General features: G+C 34.8%; 4 protein-coding genes across 4 annotated transcripts in view; 2 read left to right on the top strand and 2 right to left on the bottom strand.

Annotated features, from left to right (window-relative positions):
- Window positions 1-21: 21 nt before the first annotated feature.
- LOC123722264 (proline-rich protein 4-like) lies at window positions 22-2,844 on the top strand. Its single transcript, XM_045683539.1, has 3 exons — window positions 22-110; window positions 549-679; window positions 1,694-2,844. Exons 1-3 carry the CDS (start codon window positions 96-98, stop codon window positions 2,778-2,780), a joined length of 1,233 nt encoding a protein of 410 aa, XP_045539495.1. The 5' UTR covers window positions 22-95; the 3' UTR covers window positions 2,781-2,844.
- Window positions 2,845-3,818: 974 nt separating this feature from the next.
- On the bottom strand, window positions 3,819-5,004 carry LOC106708221 (UPF0587 protein GA18326). The gene is made up of 3 exons (XM_045683587.1): window positions 4,681-5,004; window positions 4,312-4,431; window positions 3,819-3,934 (listed from the first exon to the last, which is right to left on the bottom strand). Exons 1-3 carry the CDS (start codon window positions 4,928-4,930, stop codon window positions 3,819-3,821), a joined length of 486 nt encoding a protein of 161 aa, XP_045539543.1. The 5' UTR covers window positions 4,931-5,004.
- A 386-nt stretch (window positions 5,005-5,390) lies between these two features.
- LOC106708225 lies at window positions 5,391-13,021 on the bottom strand. Its single transcript, XM_045683504.1, has 8 exons — window positions 12,745-13,021; window positions 11,411-12,276; window positions 9,578-9,712; window positions 8,639-9,464; window positions 7,957-8,101; window positions 7,458-7,521; window positions 5,893-5,954; window positions 5,391-5,650 (listed from the first exon to the last, which is right to left on the bottom strand). The coding sequence occupies exons 1-8, from the start codon at window positions 12,900-12,902 to the stop codon at window positions 5,525-5,527; spliced, it is 2,382 nt and encodes a 793-aa protein (XP_045539460.1). The 5' UTR covers window positions 12,903-13,021; the 3' UTR covers window positions 5,391-5,524.
- Window positions 13,022-13,293: 272 nt separating this feature from the next.
- The window catches only part of LOC106708215 (E3 ubiquitin-protein ligase SH3RF1), a 31,839-nt gene continuing 27,631 nt past the window's right edge, over window positions 13,294-17,501 (top strand). The window contains exons 1-2 of the mRNA XM_045683469.1: window positions 13,294-13,585; window positions 17,053-17,178. Of these exons, the coding sequence (XP_045539425.1) occupies window positions 17,065-17,178 (114 nt within the window). The 5' untranslated portion in view covers window positions 13,294-13,585; window positions 17,053-17,064. The remainder of the gene's footprint in view (window positions 13,586-17,052; window positions 17,179-17,501) is intronic.

Here is a 17,501-nt window from a genome sequence, read left to right as displayed (position 1 = left end):
GGATGTTCCCGCCCAACCGTATGCTATTTAAGTGAGTGACGCTTCCTTGGACGCAGCAATTCTTACATGTTCGCTAGAGGCCGCCGCTCCACACTATGCAACAATTATCGGTAGGTACAACACTAAGAATTAAAAAAAAAATTAAAAATGCGCGCGAAATCAAACGTCAAACTGCCAGTGAGGTGTTTCAGTGTAAGTGTTTTTTTAATGGTGAAAAAATATATATACGGTGTTATTTATGTGGTGACAGTGTTTATACAATTTCAGTGTTTATTTAATTTAAAGGATATGTTACTTGAATAAAAAGGTAATAGATGTCCTTGGAGGAAGAAATGATTTAATTAATTATTTTATTTTAATTTGTTGTTACAATAAAGAATTAAATAATATAAAAAATACCTATAGTCATGTCCAGTTATATTTTTTTACGATTTGGTAACAAAAACATTTATAATTACTGATTGATATGAGACAAAAATGTTTATCCAGAAACACCGCCGCGTGATACCAGCTTTTTTTAGATAAATCTTATATTTATTTTGTTGCAGACGGCATTCCTGATCATTGCGTTAGCGATCGTCGTCAATGATGGTGGCGCGACGGTACAGAACAAAAACGGAACCGACCAACTAGCCGAGGAGACGAAGACTAAACTTGTGACTATCATAAACGGCCCAAAGTACGTAAACCTAACCTCAACATTCAAGCCCCAGCCGTCGCAACTCGCAATAACAAACTTCGCTTACAAACCAGAACTGAGACCACCCAGCAAACCGCCAATCAGAACTTCTCATGACGCAAAGAAAAAACACCTAGAAATACCACAACAGTACTACGGCCAAATGCCAAGACTTCATACACAAAATTCCTACCCCAAAACACCACATAAATTACACACGTACCAAAAATCAGTCTACCAGTTTCCTCGAGTTATACCATTACCTGGACATCATTACTACAGGACTCAAACTCCAAAAACCCCACTCGTCTTTGCCGCATCGACCGGTAAGTCATTCGTAGCGAAAAGTCCAAAATTTAGTTTACCAGTTCAGGTTATTAACGGCATAAGATCAGATTGGGTCAGACCACCACCAATATTTAATAACACTTCTACAACGACCACGACAACCCCGACGACTACGACTCGAGTGTTGAGGACAAAGAGGATATGGCCCAAAAGAATTCTTGAGAAGATGAATGCGACCGCTAGCAACACGACGGAGACTTCAAACACAACTGAAGCGAAAACAAATAACAACTCAACCGATCACGCACCATCTGAAAGCACACATATACGATTTAAATTTCTTAAAACAACAAATAATGAAGTCCAATCCACAACAACAACAGCTCAACCCACCACCCGAGGCTACCGCCGATTTACAAGGGCTCCCAAAAAAAAAGTTACAACACCGAGCTTCAAAGTTGAAACTAATGATTGGATACCAATAATACCGACGCACTATCCTATATTCAAACAAAAGGCTCAAACGCCCATAAGCAGACGATCAGACGTTTTTTACCCACAACCAAAATTAACGCACACACCGAGAAAACAAACGCTATTCCTTAACTCATACGGACTGGTCCCAGCCACTAATACTGAGAAAACATTAACACCGGAGATGGAAAGAAAAAAAATGGTTTTCTTCAAGAGGAAACAACTGAATCCCTATCTATATTCTGCTTACAGTTCGCGAGGGTTGCATTCACCGACGCCGTTAATAGTCGCCGGCCTGCACACGCAGCAAGCTCCCTCCCCACCCAAAGTTCTTACCAAAATTAAACACCATCACCATCATCACCACCACAGATATGTCAAAACGGTGGAAAAACCCATCAAAGTCCCGTACAAGGTGGAAGTGCCTCAACCTTATCCGGTCGAAAAGAAAGTACCCGTTCCGGTACCAGTGGAAACAGTTAAAATAGTGGACAGACCATATCCGGTGACTGTCGAAAAGAAGGTTCCATATCCGGTAGAGGTTAAAGTTCCACATCCTGTACCGGTCAAAGTTGTGGAGAAGGAATATATTCCAAAACCGTACCCGATCATTCATCATGTGCCAATAGTAAAGGAAGTCAAAGTCCCACATCCGGTTCCTTACCCGGTAGAAAAGAAAGTTCCTTATCCGGTTCACGTTCGAGTGCCCGTGGATAGACCCGTTCCATATCCGGTCGAAAAGAAGGTACCTTACCCCGTGCCCGTAAAAGTTTTCGTGCCTAAACCTTATCCGGTTGAAAAGAAAGTGCCGTACCCAGTTGAAGTAAGGGTGAAAGAACCGGTGGAAGTTATAAAACATGTAGCTGTTAAAGTGCCAGTGCCACAACCGTATCCTGTAGAAGTTATACGTCCAGTACAAGTTACAGTCGAGAAAAGAGTGCCCTACCCAGTGGAAGTTGAAAAGAAAGTTGAAGTGTACATCCCTCAGAGAGTGGAAGTTGAGAAACGTGTACCGGTATACGTACCAAAACCTTATCCGGTTGAAAAGAAGGTTCCATATCCGGTCAAAGTTCCTTATCCGGTGAAAGTGCCGGTTAAAGTTCCAGTAAAGGTGCCAGTTGAGGTTCCGGTTTTCATTCATCATCCATATATTTACAGCAATGATCGTTCTTTCGTTAGTAAGGGAGGGGACAATTTTATCAGGGAAGCAGTCAATTCTGAGGAGACTGCGACTGATGCACCAGAGCATACAGTAACAGTTCACGGGAATACTGGTTTCACTGGGTTCAAAACTGTAACCGAGGATGGCACAACCTCAACTTCGACGGAAACTCCATGACATTAGACAACTTATTTATATTGAAGACAAGACTCATTAGTTTACAATCTAGTTTTTTAGTATCTAATAGGTACAATAAAATGGTGCGCATGTTTGTTGTTGGAACGCTGTGTATGAGTAAATGAGTGATTCTGTGATACTATTCTTTTGTTATTTTTTATCTCGTCGTATGTAATTTCACACAGGAATGCTTGAAACTTCTCATCTCCCATATGAATTTTATATTTTCCCGAAGTTTCGAAATTTTTATTTACAAATAATTACAAGTTACATCGTTGACGAAGTTTTCAATTTTCATCACCCTGAGATCGTTAACTATAGAATTATGTTCAAACGATGAGAATTATTTGTTACAATAAAAACATTACATACAGGTAAGTAAAATTTCAACCGTGTATCTTAAAAAACACAAATGTAAAGAACTTTTTCTTTCAATAGCATTGCACATTTTGTTATAAGTACTGACGCATGTTGCGTTTTCGCGAACCAAGTCGACCGAATCAAATATTACTTTCATTTAACACTTCCTATTCCTTGTACAATAATTTTGACGCTTCAGTGATCAGAATGAAATAAATATCATTATAGATGTAAACAACGCGTAAGAAATAAGTAAATTCAGATGATATGAGTATCCTTTGCCTATGTTGTCTGAGTTGCCAACATTCAAGACGGAATAAACTTTTCTCAAACCGGTGACAGTTCTTCCGGTGTCTTCTAAGTGAACGACGCTTTATATTACACGGGGAATACTAAACGACTAACTGATTATTATGGACCTAGATTCTATTAATTCTAAAACTTAAAGATTGTGGACCAATGTTGTATACAATGGTTTGTACAATATTGTTTTTCCAAGACATCTTTGATAAATATTGCCTTGCAAAACACACTAGTTGAAATGTTTCTATTTTGACTTGATTCAAATAAAACAAAATGTAACGATAAATAAAAATTAATTTATTGTAAATTAAAAAATTTAATTGAATGATAAAAGAGTATGTAGTGAACATAACTTTTTGATATTATATTTTTTATTTATTTAACTTTAACAAACTGCCACTCTAACTCATAAATGCCAACAGAGTTCTGGTTTTTTTCATCATAATCCACCCATTCCTTCTCCGAGAGGTCAACATCTTCAAACTTTTTTCCTGTGTAACATAGTAAAATTATATAACTAAAATTACTAAATAATCTCATGTTAGTTACCCTTCTTTTGATGTCTGAAATGTGAACTGGTTTGTCTAGATTTTTACAGCGGAGAGAACTTGATACCCATTGGCATCATTAATTTAACATTTTATGCAATTGGAACACCTTATTTTTCTCTATACAACATTTAACTTTTATAAAAATCTTTACATTCCCAAAAGAAAGGCATGAAACTCTATAAATAATCCTAAATATAGTAAAAAAAAAAATAAGAGTCAAATATAATGGAATAAAGTGATGGAAATTATGAAAATCAAATACCACTAATCTTTAATTTTTATAAGAGAATTTTATAAGTGTATTTCATATGTATTACCATCATCTTCAGCTTCAGCAATCCATCCAGATTTTGGTTCAAAGTCAACGGGCTCCACTCCTCTGCAGTCAAATATTACTATTGTTTTGAATTTACCTACATCATTGCTTGTGAAAACTCCTGAAAACGTAATCATAGATTTTAATTTAATTCCACAGAGAAAAGTTGAAAAAGGAAAGTGACCAGAACATTTGATGTTGCCGTTCCTAAGCACTTTTAGAAATGTTTGTCTACAAATTTTTTTAATGAACTCGGAAATGTAACTAAGTAAAACTAAATTTATCTTAGGATTTTCATACAGATAAATAAGATTACTAAAAAGATAGTTACAAAATTCTCACAGTTTTATAGGTTATTGTATAACTATACCATTGCTTCCTTCAATAACATCCATACTGTTTTCTCTGGAACATAACTTGCACTTAATTAACAGGTTTGTTTCGGATCTGTTATGTTTCTGTGGAACTTTCTCGGCTTCTGTGAGATCGTGAAACTTTTCCGATACCTCGCCGCAACTTCCACATTTTAATTTCAAAAACCACTGATAGTACGGATGGTTTGTATATAACTTTTCAACACATTCTAATGTTGCTTTAATTTGAAGCGCTATTTTCACCATAGTTCACCAATATAATCTTGATAACTCTGTTTTGTTAATACTTTTTGTACTTGTTGAAAAAAAACAACAATAATGTCTGAGTTGGATATAGAAATGTCAAAGTCAACTTGATGTTTCACGATTGTCGTTACGCAAAATAATAAATCCAAATTCTTATAGTTTTATTTTTATTTCGCAAACAAATTAATTGTTCTACTATAAGTCTTTTTACTGTTTTACAGTTTTAAAATGAATAGAAAACAAAGATTTAAGCAATAACGGCAAATTTACATTGTGACTTTTTCCTTTAACCTTCATTGTATTGGTAGCACGAGAATATTTCTTTAATATTAAACTAGGAAAATATTGGGGTTTAAAAGTAAATCATCAAATTAATTTTAGCACGTTTTTATTTTACACCATACATAATGTACAGATCAAATAATATTTATTAATTCATATTTTACTTCATTCTTCTACTGTCGTTAAAGCATTATGCATTCCAGATTAAACATTTTAACTGCTGGATCGAAAACAATGCAATAATTGTATGAATGGTCGAAGCGTAAGTTTATTTATTTTATTAATGAAGAAGCCTGTATTTCTAATTTATTTTTAAGCTCGTTGCAATGGCGCTACTTTTATAGTGTTGCCTTGTGAATCCGTTTGAAGTGTGAGGCCCATTTCTTGGAGTAACTCGTTGTCTACGGGCCCTTGGAGAGTCATTCTTGATATAACCTCCTAGAATAAAAATGAGTTACTTAAACTGCTGAAACACTTATACAAAATTGAGGTAAGAAAATATGTTTTAAACGGGTGTTGTGGCTTTGAAAATCCCGGTTAAGTATTCATGGACAACGGATTTTTTTTTAATTACTAGCTATAAAGGACCGAAACAGAGCTTGATATTAGATTTGTTCATAATACGAAGGATTTGTAAGTTTTCTGTTGAGTTCAGACTGTTTTGTAATAATTTACTATACCTGATTTTCCGGACAGTTTTCACACAAATTGCGTACTGCGAAAATCACCCATTGCATGATAACTGTAATTTTATAAGGAAAAAGAATTGATTTTGTCGAAAAATACATTATGGTTTTAAAATGAATTGTTTAACAAAGAGTACTATAATATTAGGTCCTTACATATGAAATTGGCGTTTTTCGTACTGGCCACTTTAATCACGAATTTCTCCTCTTTGGTAAGGAATTCCAAATTCAAATTTGTACAGCTATAGACTCATGTATTTGTGGTTCGATGACCGTCATTCATTTGTTTTTTTTCTTCTGTTTTTTTCTGTTTTCGTCACTCATTTTACAAAATGGAAAACTTAAAATATCCCATTATTTACGAGTACGAGTTCCGCCGTGGCACTAGTGCTGCGGAAACGACTCGAAGGGTGAATGATGTGTATGGCGGTCGTGTTGCAAAAGAAAACACAGTTCGTTTTTGTTTCCAACGTTTTCGTTCTGGAAATTTCGATCTGCAGAACAAGCCCCGTGGACGGCCTGAGACTCAAGTTGATAATGAAGAGTTGAAGGCTATTGTGGAAGCGGATCCATCGCAAACCACGTCCGAGTTAGCTGCAGGCTGCGATGTTAGTGATAAAACTGTTTTAATTCACTTGAAGCAAATTGGGAAGATTAAAAAGCTTGAAAGGTGGGTACCTCACGAATTGACTGAAGCAAACCGGCAAACGCGCGTCGACTGTTGCGTTACATTACTAAACCGGCACAATAATGAAGGTATTTTAAACCTAATCATTACCTGTGATGAAAAATGGGTTCTTTACGATAATCGGAAGCGCTCAGTGCAATGGTTGGATCCTGGCCAGCCAGCCAAATCCTGCCCCAAGCGAAAATTAACCCCAAAAAAGTTACTTGTAAGCGTTTGGTGGACTAGTGCCGGTATTGTTCATTACAGTTTTCTCAAATCTGGCCAGACTATTACGGCTGATGTCTATTGTCAGCAATTGCAAACCATGATGGAAAAGCTAGCGGCTAAACAACCTAGGCTGGTCAATCGCTCCACGCCACTGCTGCTTCACGACAACGCTAGACCACACACTGCGCAACAGACGGCTACTAAATTAGAAGAGCTTCAATTGGAAAGTCTAAGACATCCTCCGTACTCCCCGGACCTTGCTCCAACAGATTACCATTTTTTTCTAAATTTGGATAACTTCTTGCAAGGGAAAAAATTCAACTCCGATGGGGCAGTCCAAATCGCCTTCAAAGATTTTATTGATTCCCATCCGACTGGTTTTTTTTAGTAAAGGGATCAATGAACTACCTATGAGATGGCAAAAGTGCATAGAAAATAATGGTTCATACTTGATGAATTAAATATATTTTATTAAAAAATATTCGACTTTTTGTTCATCCCATACAAAACGCCAATTTCATATGTAAGGACCTAATATTAAGACCCTTTTTCACTAGATGATTAGTCGCGCAGCATTGACCAAGCACGTCTTTTATTTAGAACCCATTTACATAATACCCTATAAGTCTGTCTTGACATCTTTAATTTCTTACAAAAAGGATACGAGGATTACGTGCATCGATGTTGCAGCAATCTAAAAGTACGGGAATAACTTCCAATTCTCGCACCTGAAAAATAAATAACAATGTAACTTGTAACAGTGGTATGTAATCTATTGCAAAAGTTGGTCGCCTCGTCTGGTCCAATACCACAACCATACAGAAGACACGCGTCAAGTGGAAGCAATTCCGCGTTTCTTGATTATGAGGCCTAGTTTTAGTCCCCTTCCCATCCTTTCTTTACAAGAAAAGGAAAGATTTGACGGAGGAGGGAATGCATAGGAAGGGGAAATATTACCTTTCTGAGCGTACCCTCCTCCGTTGATTAGAAGGAACGCATTAGAAATTGCACATGTCTATGAGCAGCGTTTGTTTCGCTACTTCTTTTTTAGAGATTTAAGTCTCAGAAACCAACGATAATCTCCTGCCTTAAGGCACGTTATCTGAAATAGAAATTTTCTCATTGCCGCGCGAACTTCTGAAAGTCAGAAGACCTGTATCTACCTGTCTCTTGTTCTCCTGGTGTTTCCAGCAGAGGTTGGCGAGCGTCCTCACGAGCGCCGCCTTGAAGCCGAAAGCCACGTGACGCTCCACAGTTTCCACGGAGGTAACCGTCTTCTTTGATGTGTTCATGTCTATTGCTCCCAACCTTTGTTACAATGTACATGGAAAAAAATCTTTTGAAAATACCTAGGAAATAATCTCATAAGCTCAATAGAATTATCTAAAACTAGCTGTAGCCCGCGACTTGTCCGTAAGGAATTCAAAAAAATCTCGTAATAAAGCCTACCGGAGGTAGTGTAGGTTCGCAATAGTGCATGATTTTTTAATCAATTTAGTAGTTTCGGAGCCTATTTAATACAAACAAACAAACAAATCTTTCCTGTTTATAATCTATATATATAAAAGAAAGTCGTGTTAGTTACACTATTTATAACTCAAGATCGGTCGAACTGATTTAGCTGAAAATTGGTGGGGAGGTAGCTTAGAACTAGGAGACGGACATAGGAACTTTTTTATCTTGTGTGCATTTTTTTTTATTCCGCGCGGACGAAATCGCGGGACCATATGTACAACTTTTTATTACATCTGTCTTAGTAGACTAGTTTTTTTTTTATCAATTTTAAATAAGCATATATCTTCGGCAATGGTAAATTAAGGTAAATAAATATATAAAGAACTGTACCTTGTTTTCTGTGTTTCAGGTGAATCAATTTTAACCGATGGTATTTTAGCTGAAGGATTTTCTTCCACTAATTTCACTTCTTTAACCGGTTCAGTTTTCTTTTCGACATTAGTTGAATCGCCTCGCGTTTTCTCCGATGATATACCTAAGATTTTCTGCAATTGTTCGCTCAAATCAAAATCCGTTGATAGATTTTGACTTTTCTTAACCTCTTTCGGTGTATCGGGCGATTGTTTCTGTGAGTCAGTATCAGGTACCGAGTCTGAAAGTGGTGGGGATATTTCGCTAGGAGATGCTTTAACTTCTTTAGTTTCAGTAGGCATATGTATTTCAGTTGGAGGATCATTCGGTGAACTATCTTGAGAATCGGTTCTACTCCCTTCTTGCAAATCTAATCTCGGTTGAAGACCTACTGGTATAACTTCCGCTATTGTATTCATACTGCCAGAAGGTGATTGTGAATCCATAATCAAAGGTGGTTCGTTATCATCACCGATATCTATTTTATGTTCTAAACTGATTCTTCTAGTCGGCATAGAGATACGTTCGTCAGTCTTAGGTACGGAACTACTCCTTTTGAAGGCGCCTTTGGCCAAATCATTATCGATCTTAACATTTGAATTGTAATCCGGACTTCTTTTAGAATCAGGCATTGATTCCATGAATTTTAAATTATCTATTGCGTTTAATGTATCTATTTTTTCAAAGAAGGGAGGATTTTCATTACATTCAAAGTATTGTTCGCTGCTCTCCGATTCAGTGCATTCGGATGTTGTTTCGTTACAAGATAGCATGTTGTCGGCTGAATCATTTTTACAAAGAGGTACTGAAAATTTGGGAAGGGAAAATGTTTTTAGAAGATTAATTAAAAACTTTAAATAACTTGTAATAAATAATTAATATACTAAACTATATTAAAAAAGTAGTATGTGTACTTACTTTCTGGTGGGACATTATTGGAGGATATATTTTCATCGTTGATCAAATGCTTTCCCGTAGCTTCGTAAAGTTTGTTGATTGACGAAAAGAAATTATTACTCTCCTTACCTAATTTGTGAATGGCACGAAGAAGAACTGAAAGAAACACTTTATATTAAATAATAATTGTTACACTTAATGTATTAATATACACAATTCCTACCGCATATTTTTCGTATTAGAATTTGTAAGAAATAAAATTAAAGAAGCTCCATCAATTTGCATAACAATGGATAGTTGGATTTCAATTGATGAAAAGTCCTATATTGCAATAACTGCACATTTTATAGATGAAAATAGTGAGTTATGTTCACTGATGTTATTTTGCATTGATTATTATGATTTAGATGCAAGTAAATATTTGAGTGAAGTACTTAAAAAAAAATTTGTACAATGGGATATCAACAGCAGAATATGTGCAGTGGTCAGTGACAGTAAGTCTTGTATTTTAGACGGGATTCAATTAGGTGGCTGGCAATCTCTATTATTGTACTGAATAGCCTTAAGTTTGAAGAAATTGATAGAACTATTTCCAAAGTGCGAGGGCAAGTTCTTTAAATATAACAATAATAATAGAAAAAATCTACAAGAAATTCAGAAGCAGATGAACTTGCCCGAAGTGAAATTAAAAGTAGACAATCCATCCAGATGGCACAGCACATTTATTATGTTACAGAGAATAGTAAAGCTCAAATATGCTGTTATTGAAACAATCTCATTTCTTCAGAGCGATTTAAGTCTTTCAAATGAAGATTGGGAAATCATTGAGAAAACTTTGCCAATACTCAATATTTTCTATGAACTTACTACAGATGTCAGTGGTGACAAGTATTCTTTAGCTTCTAAAGTAATTGTTTATTGTAACTTAATGATATCCAATCTTGATACAATCACTGAAGAAGATAATAAAACAATACAAACATTCCTTCAAAATTTAAAATCAGACCTAAGATTAAGATTTGGTGAGGTTGAAACCAATACCCTTCTTGCTGAGGCAACAATTTTAGATCCCAGGTTTAAATCGAAAGGATTCCTTGACATCTGCAATTACTACAAAGCCTTGACATCTTTGAAATTGAAATTTGTCAATTCCAACTCGGAAAGTACGTCACACATTCAGCCTGTACAACAGATTCAAAGTGAACCCTCACTATGTTCAATATGGAGCAAGTTTGATTGTAAAGAAGCACAATCACTACCACAAAACATAGCAACAACAGAAATTGAAAAGTATCTTCAAGAACCCATAATAAAGAGACAGGAAGATCCACTGGCTTGGTGGAAATCAAGAAAAGCAGACTATGCACTATTATATTCTTACGTTTTAAAAAGGTTAAATATACCTGCAACCTGCATTCCATTTGATATACTTTTTTCTAAAGAGGGTACTTTTCTCTATGAAAGAACGTATGAAAGACGTACTGTACTTGACTCAGATTATCTTGTCCAGATGATTTTTGTTAGCGCCAATAGCAATTAATTATGTTTAATCCATTGCACTAATTTGTTTATGTTTCAATTTGATTTATAAAAATTGATTACTCAAAGAAAAATGTAAAAACAAAATTTCTTTACTGTTTTGTCAAAGTGATAATACTATTTTAGTAAGTTACTAGCTGTCGCCCGCGACTCCGTCCGCGTTAAAAAAAAAATAGATGTTGGCCGTTTCTCAGACCTACTGAATATGCTCACAAATTTCATGAGAATCGGTCAAGCCGTTTCGGAGGAGTACGGGAACGAAAACTGTGACACGAGAATTTTATATATTAGATTAATAAAAAAAATTATACTTACAAGCACAATTGATGAATAAAGATGTGTCATTTTGCAAACAATCCATATATGCATCCATACTGGATGCTGTGGCAATAATTTCTAATAGAAACACAACTTCTTGAGGTTCAATGCTGTTCACATATTTATCAACAGTTTTCAATATGCAATCCGATTTGCTTTTAAACTCATGCGCCATAAACTTGACAAAATTAACCGACACATTTATATCCTGCGACTCTGTTGACATTAGGATATTATATGCCAGATTTAAAACCAGCATTCTGCATTCAGGATCTAATTTAGAATATAACCTTTCAATGTATGTATTCTCTACACCGATAAGGTATTCAATAATTAAATGTGGATACTCAATGTTGCCATTATTGTACATGTATGCAAGTGAATTTAGTAAAGATACATCATCTGGCAATACATTCGGTTGACCTAAGAGTATGTTGTAGACTATCATAGCTGCGGCAGAAGCTATTTTATCATTCTGTCCAATTAAACAGTTCAAGATGATTGAATCAAATTTGTTCCAGATCATGATTTGATTAAAAGGATTGTTAACAACAAGGTTGCCTAGAGTTTGTATTAAAACAGTCATACAGCCTTCAAATTTCTTTTGTAATTCCTCATTGAGTATTTCCACACTTGGATGTTGAAATTCTGTGGCCAAGATGAGCATGGAGTCAAGAATGGAGAGTTCTTTTGAGATGTAAGTCTGCATCTTGGTGCCGGCAGCTGCACAGGAGCGGACTAAACGGAGGCATTGCTCAGCTACTGCAAGTGTACTGCGGTTGTATGAAGCTTGTTCCACATCCAGCCTCATGATGTGCAGAACTTCTGCTATTAATCGTAATGTGTACTCTGATGCTTTTTTACTGAAATTTTAATTTAAAATTTGTTAAATTTGATTATAATAATTTTAAGATTTGATTTGTTTTGTGTTATTAGAGTTCTTATTAAAAATGATTGAAAAAAGGTTTTCTGTATTATTTAGTAAAAATATATTATTAAAATAAGTTGCCCATATAACACTTACTTAACACTTTAGCTTCAAACAAAATTAATCTAATTAATGTCTTGAGGCAAATACAACATCACATTTATCACACCATAGTTTTACCATCAATTTAATACATTAAATTTTAAAAAATAAGGAAATATACAATATGAATCAAAAGGAACAAGACGGATTATTTTCTTTTCAGATTACATATAAAGCATGACAGTTTCGTTACTGAGTCTTAACTTTTAAATATAGCAAATTTTCAAGAGATAGTCAGCTCTACAAAGTCAAACAAGTGCATAAAATTGTTCATCTACAAAACACTGTAGTTTATCCTTACGGTCTTAATCGTCCCGTTTCTGCATCTCTAGATAACTGTGCTTCTGCACGTAACATTTCCTCCACCGCATCCCATTCCCCTGTTTCTAGTTGAAAATTAATAAGCTTGGCGTCTAAAAGAATTTCCTCCGCAAACCAGACACTTTTATCTCGTGACATTGTTTCGAAGTTTACAATTAATAAACACTTCTTTACTTTAATTTGTAAATTTACTTACTAAAATCAAAGAAACTATCGAAATCTGCAATAATCAACAACAAAAATCACTGCCAGTCAGCTGTCAGTTATCAAACTGACATATACAGATGAGAGAAATTTTACAGATGTTACAACAAGCTTTATTTTAAAGATGGGTGGATATCACTACACTATTTTATTTTATATTATTCAATATAAACAACATTAAAAATCACATTTTTCAAAGAGGTTTATAAAACCTAATTGCAATTTCCGAAGTTATACGGCTACATTTTTAAAATTAATATATTGCAACCCGTTAACATTTCTCGCTCCCGCCCCCGCTTCTTCTCAGTTTGTCGAATGTCGAACGAATCACGAAGGAAATAAAAGAGAATGAAAGGAAATAGCGGCTAAAAGGGTATTTCTTAGTTGGATTTTGTTCGTTTTTTATGTGAATAAGTGTATATTTCCGATAACAATTTCGTCAGTGGATAACTTGTTTATTATTTGTGCTAAATGTTCTATGAAGTGCTATTTGTAATTATGTGTTGTTACGAAGCGTTGGTGTGTCGAATTTGTGAGTGATCTAGGTGGTATCCTGGTTCTGTGTCGTGCTGAGCAATAATGCTTCCCGCTGGCATCGTTGGAATTTAAACAATTTGGTGAGTCATCAGCGTTTAAAGTTGTCGAAATAAAAAAAACGGCGGGTGTTCCGAAAATATCTGGAATGGTAGTTTTGTATTAAGTTCGGCTTTTTACCGATAATCATCACAATGTGTGCTATTTTTATTAGTAATGTACAATTCGTTATCTTTCTGATGCCTCAGTTATGTCTTTTGGTATATAAATAACTATGTTATGATCGTCAATTTGTAAAAGTGAAATGAACAGGAATTATTGCGTATATAAACATGCTTTATCGTGATAACAACTCCTTAGGAGAAAGATTACAAACATAAGATAAAGTCATATTGTTTAATCAGACAGTAATGCTTTAAAATCCCGGACTAAACAAATATAAAAAAGAAATAATATTTGTCTAATTTTTGCCTTTAGATTTCAATCAAGTAAGTATATTAATGCCTAGTTGTTATTGGCAACTTATGAACACTGTTTAGAAGTTTATAATTTTTAAGAATTTTGCTTGGACAAATAAATTATAATTCAAATAAAATATAATCAAAGATGCCCATAATAATAATAAAACTTTATTGCAGACACATGGTCCATACAAGATCAACTTAGAAATTAAATAAAATAAATAAATTTATGCTCCATCTTAATAATAATAATATTATAAATGGGAATGTTTAGATGGATGGATGTTTGTTTGAACGTATCTCCAGAAAAGCTCAACGGATCTCGCTGAAATTTGGCACAGATGTAGAACATAGTCTGGAAGAATACATAGGCTACTTATTATTTTTTTTAATTATGTGCAGACAGAGTTGCTGGCGACAGCTAGTAAATCATAAATTGAATAAATTATTAGACTAATTGTGGGTTTTTGAGAGCAAAATCCTAATTAGAAATATGATTTTATCTCTGTTTTTTTCAAAGTTAATGACAATGATGTCACTATGTTTTATACGCATACTAGCTTTTACCCGCGACTCCGTCCGCGCGGAATAAAAAATAGATAACGGGGTAAAAATTATCCTATGTCCGTTTCCTGGGTCTAAGCTACCTGCCTACCAATTTTCAGTCAAATCGATTCAGCAGTTCTTGAGTTATAAATAGTGTAACTAACACGACTTTCTTTTATATATATAGATATAGAAGATGCGAAAGTTAAGATGGATGGATGATTGTTTATTAGAAGGTATCTCCGGAATGGTTCAACAGATTTCGCTGAAATTTGACATAGATGTTGCACATAGTCTGGGAGAACTCATAGGCTACTATTAAGTGATTATTCTGAGAACAAAATCTCTTTATATAACATATCGCCATCCCTGTCATTATATTTGACAAATCAAAGATAGAAATATGTTTTATACGTTATTTTTGGTCTCTGAAACCTACGGTTACTCATTTAATGAATGAACGATTATTGAATTAATTAGCGGCACTCCCCGTTTTCGTCGGAGTAATCGTCAACATTTTTATATAATAATGTGTCACCCTATAAAATATTCTAAAACATACAATTTACACAAAACGTTATTCAGTCCGATGATGAATGAAGTTACCAAAAAAATTAAGATACGACTGTGAAAGAAAAGCCCTTTGTAATTTGTTGCTTCCAGAAGAGGATACTAAGGCATACTAAGTTTGTGATTTTCAAAAAAAAAACAACATAACTCTCGGCCGTAAGAGAGAGGCCAAGAGAGGTAGGTAGAGACCTAACAGACTAACATTCTTTGATTAATTGTTTAACGCGTAATACTAATTTAAAAGCATAGATTTTACTGCGCAAATTGTATGAATACGTAATAAATGGAGTAGCGGATGGTGGCATTACGATTTAGCAGATGTTTGTACCGGTAGTTGCTTGCAAACGGAATAATTAAACACGGGATGCTTGTGTTGAAAGAAAAAGTGAAAGAGTCATACGTTTCTTTTTTTCGTTTGTGTATATAAGATTACATTGGGGAAACATTCACAAAAACATGTTATTTTATGAGAAATATATTCTGAAAACTATCAGAGTAAATCTTTGTAAGATTGAGATGGTAAAATGTATCTTTTTTTTTTTGGCTGTGCGAACTCGTGAACGAAATAGAATAATGATACTTCTTCCAGAACTTTTCGATAAGATTCTGTTTTAAGATATGAAATGACGTCGATGTTGATAGCAGTATTTCATCTATAACTAGCTTTTACCCGCGACTCTGTCCGCGCGCAATAAAAAATAGAAAACGGGGTAAAAATTATCCCATGTCCGTTTCCTGGTTCTAAGCTACCTGCCCATCAATTTTCAGTCAAATCGATTCAGCCGTTCTTGAGTATAAATAGTGTAACTAACACGACTTTCTTTTATATATCGCGTCTGTATGTTTGGACACGATACATTATAATAAGTAGTTCTGAGTTGCTATTATTTTAACTGACTGTTGTAATAACTATAAATGAAACATTTTTTTCGAAAAATGAGAATCGAAAAATTATTTCATTCATTCATTAATCAATTTTAAAACATTGTGTACTTGCATGATCACACCAAATGCATTTCGCTTCGTAGTGTTTTTGGTGTTGGTATTAACCATAAGACAGGCTGCTGTTGGCTCTGACCTCTGAGAGTGAAATAAATGAGAAAAAAATATATCATTCGATTATTGGTTTGAATATGATCCTTGTATAAAATCTCTTTGCTAATCTTTTACACTGACAATATTCATGAGATTTTATCGCAGTATTTATAGTCTATATTTATTTTCTCCAATGCTGCAGATTTCCACTCCCGAATTGTCTGCACAAAACACTTTATTATGTCTGTTATTTACTTAGAAAAAAACCTTGATGGTTACAACTACATAGTATAAATATAATCAAGCTTACGAACATCGGATCTTGTAAAGTACATTGCACTCGACAGCTGGTAAAAAGTGATCCTCATCAGCCAGTAGAATGTTCCCGTGGAATCTCGCTGTAACTTGTACGCGCTGAAATGTACGTAGGCCATGTAAATCTATGTTGATATAATTAATCTTGAACATATACGTTCTTATGATGTTTACATAACCACTGATCATTTATATGTCTACTAGCTGTCGCTCGCGACTCTATCCGCGCGGAATTAAAAAAGTAATAAGTAGCCTTTGTGTTCTTCCGACTATGTTCTATTTACATCTGTGCCAAATTTCATCAAGATCCGTTCAGCCGTTCCGGAGATACCTTCAAACATCCATCCATCCATCTATTAGTAAGATATAAGGTGTAATATTAGTAAGATTATTTATTAAGATTTTTTGATTCTAGATATTGTTTATTCATATTTTGTTTTTATTTTTAATCGGTTTCATGGTAAAATTCAAATGCGAAAGTTTGGATAACGCCTAAACGGAATTCTAAACGAAATTTCGTGAGAGATGCTATAAAATTTAAATATGAAATAAAATTAGATTTTTTTTTAATTCTCCGCAGACTAAATCGCAGGCAATAACCTATGCTAATTAACTTGTCCCAGGTTCCGAACGGTATGGATGAAGGTCTACTAAACGATCTACTGGAGTGCTCCGTGTGCTTGGAGAGGCTCGACACCTCCTCGCGCGTCTTACCCTGCCAACACACATTCTGTTTGAAGTGCTTGAAGGTTTGTACAATAGCTGTTTAAAATCCCTGACAAGGACCCTGACATTGAAGGTCATTAAAAAGCTTATTAATGTATTTGAGTACTTGAAATTTTAAGTCGTTAATTCGAATCAACCCAACTATTGCCTGGAAGACATCCACCATGTTGTTTTGGAGTGTGCTCGGAACGAACGGCTTAGACGTAATTATTTTAAGGTGTTCGGGTATAATGTCGGTCAGATAAACACTATCCTGGCTGACCCGTCTTCTGACGAGGCCAGGATGATGTTTAAGTTGACCGACATGTGTTTAAGAAACAATGTAAATAATTAGATGTAAGGTGTA

This window comes from Papilio machaon, chromosome 22, assembly GCF_912999745.1.
Source record: "Papilio machaon chromosome 22, ilPapMach1.1, whole genome shotgun sequence".
NCBI lineage: Eukaryota > Metazoa > Arthropoda > Insecta > Lepidoptera > Papilionidae > Papilio > Papilio machaon.
The sequence above is the reverse complement of the archived record's forward strand: the minus strand, read 5'-3'. Positions and strand labels throughout refer to the sequence as shown.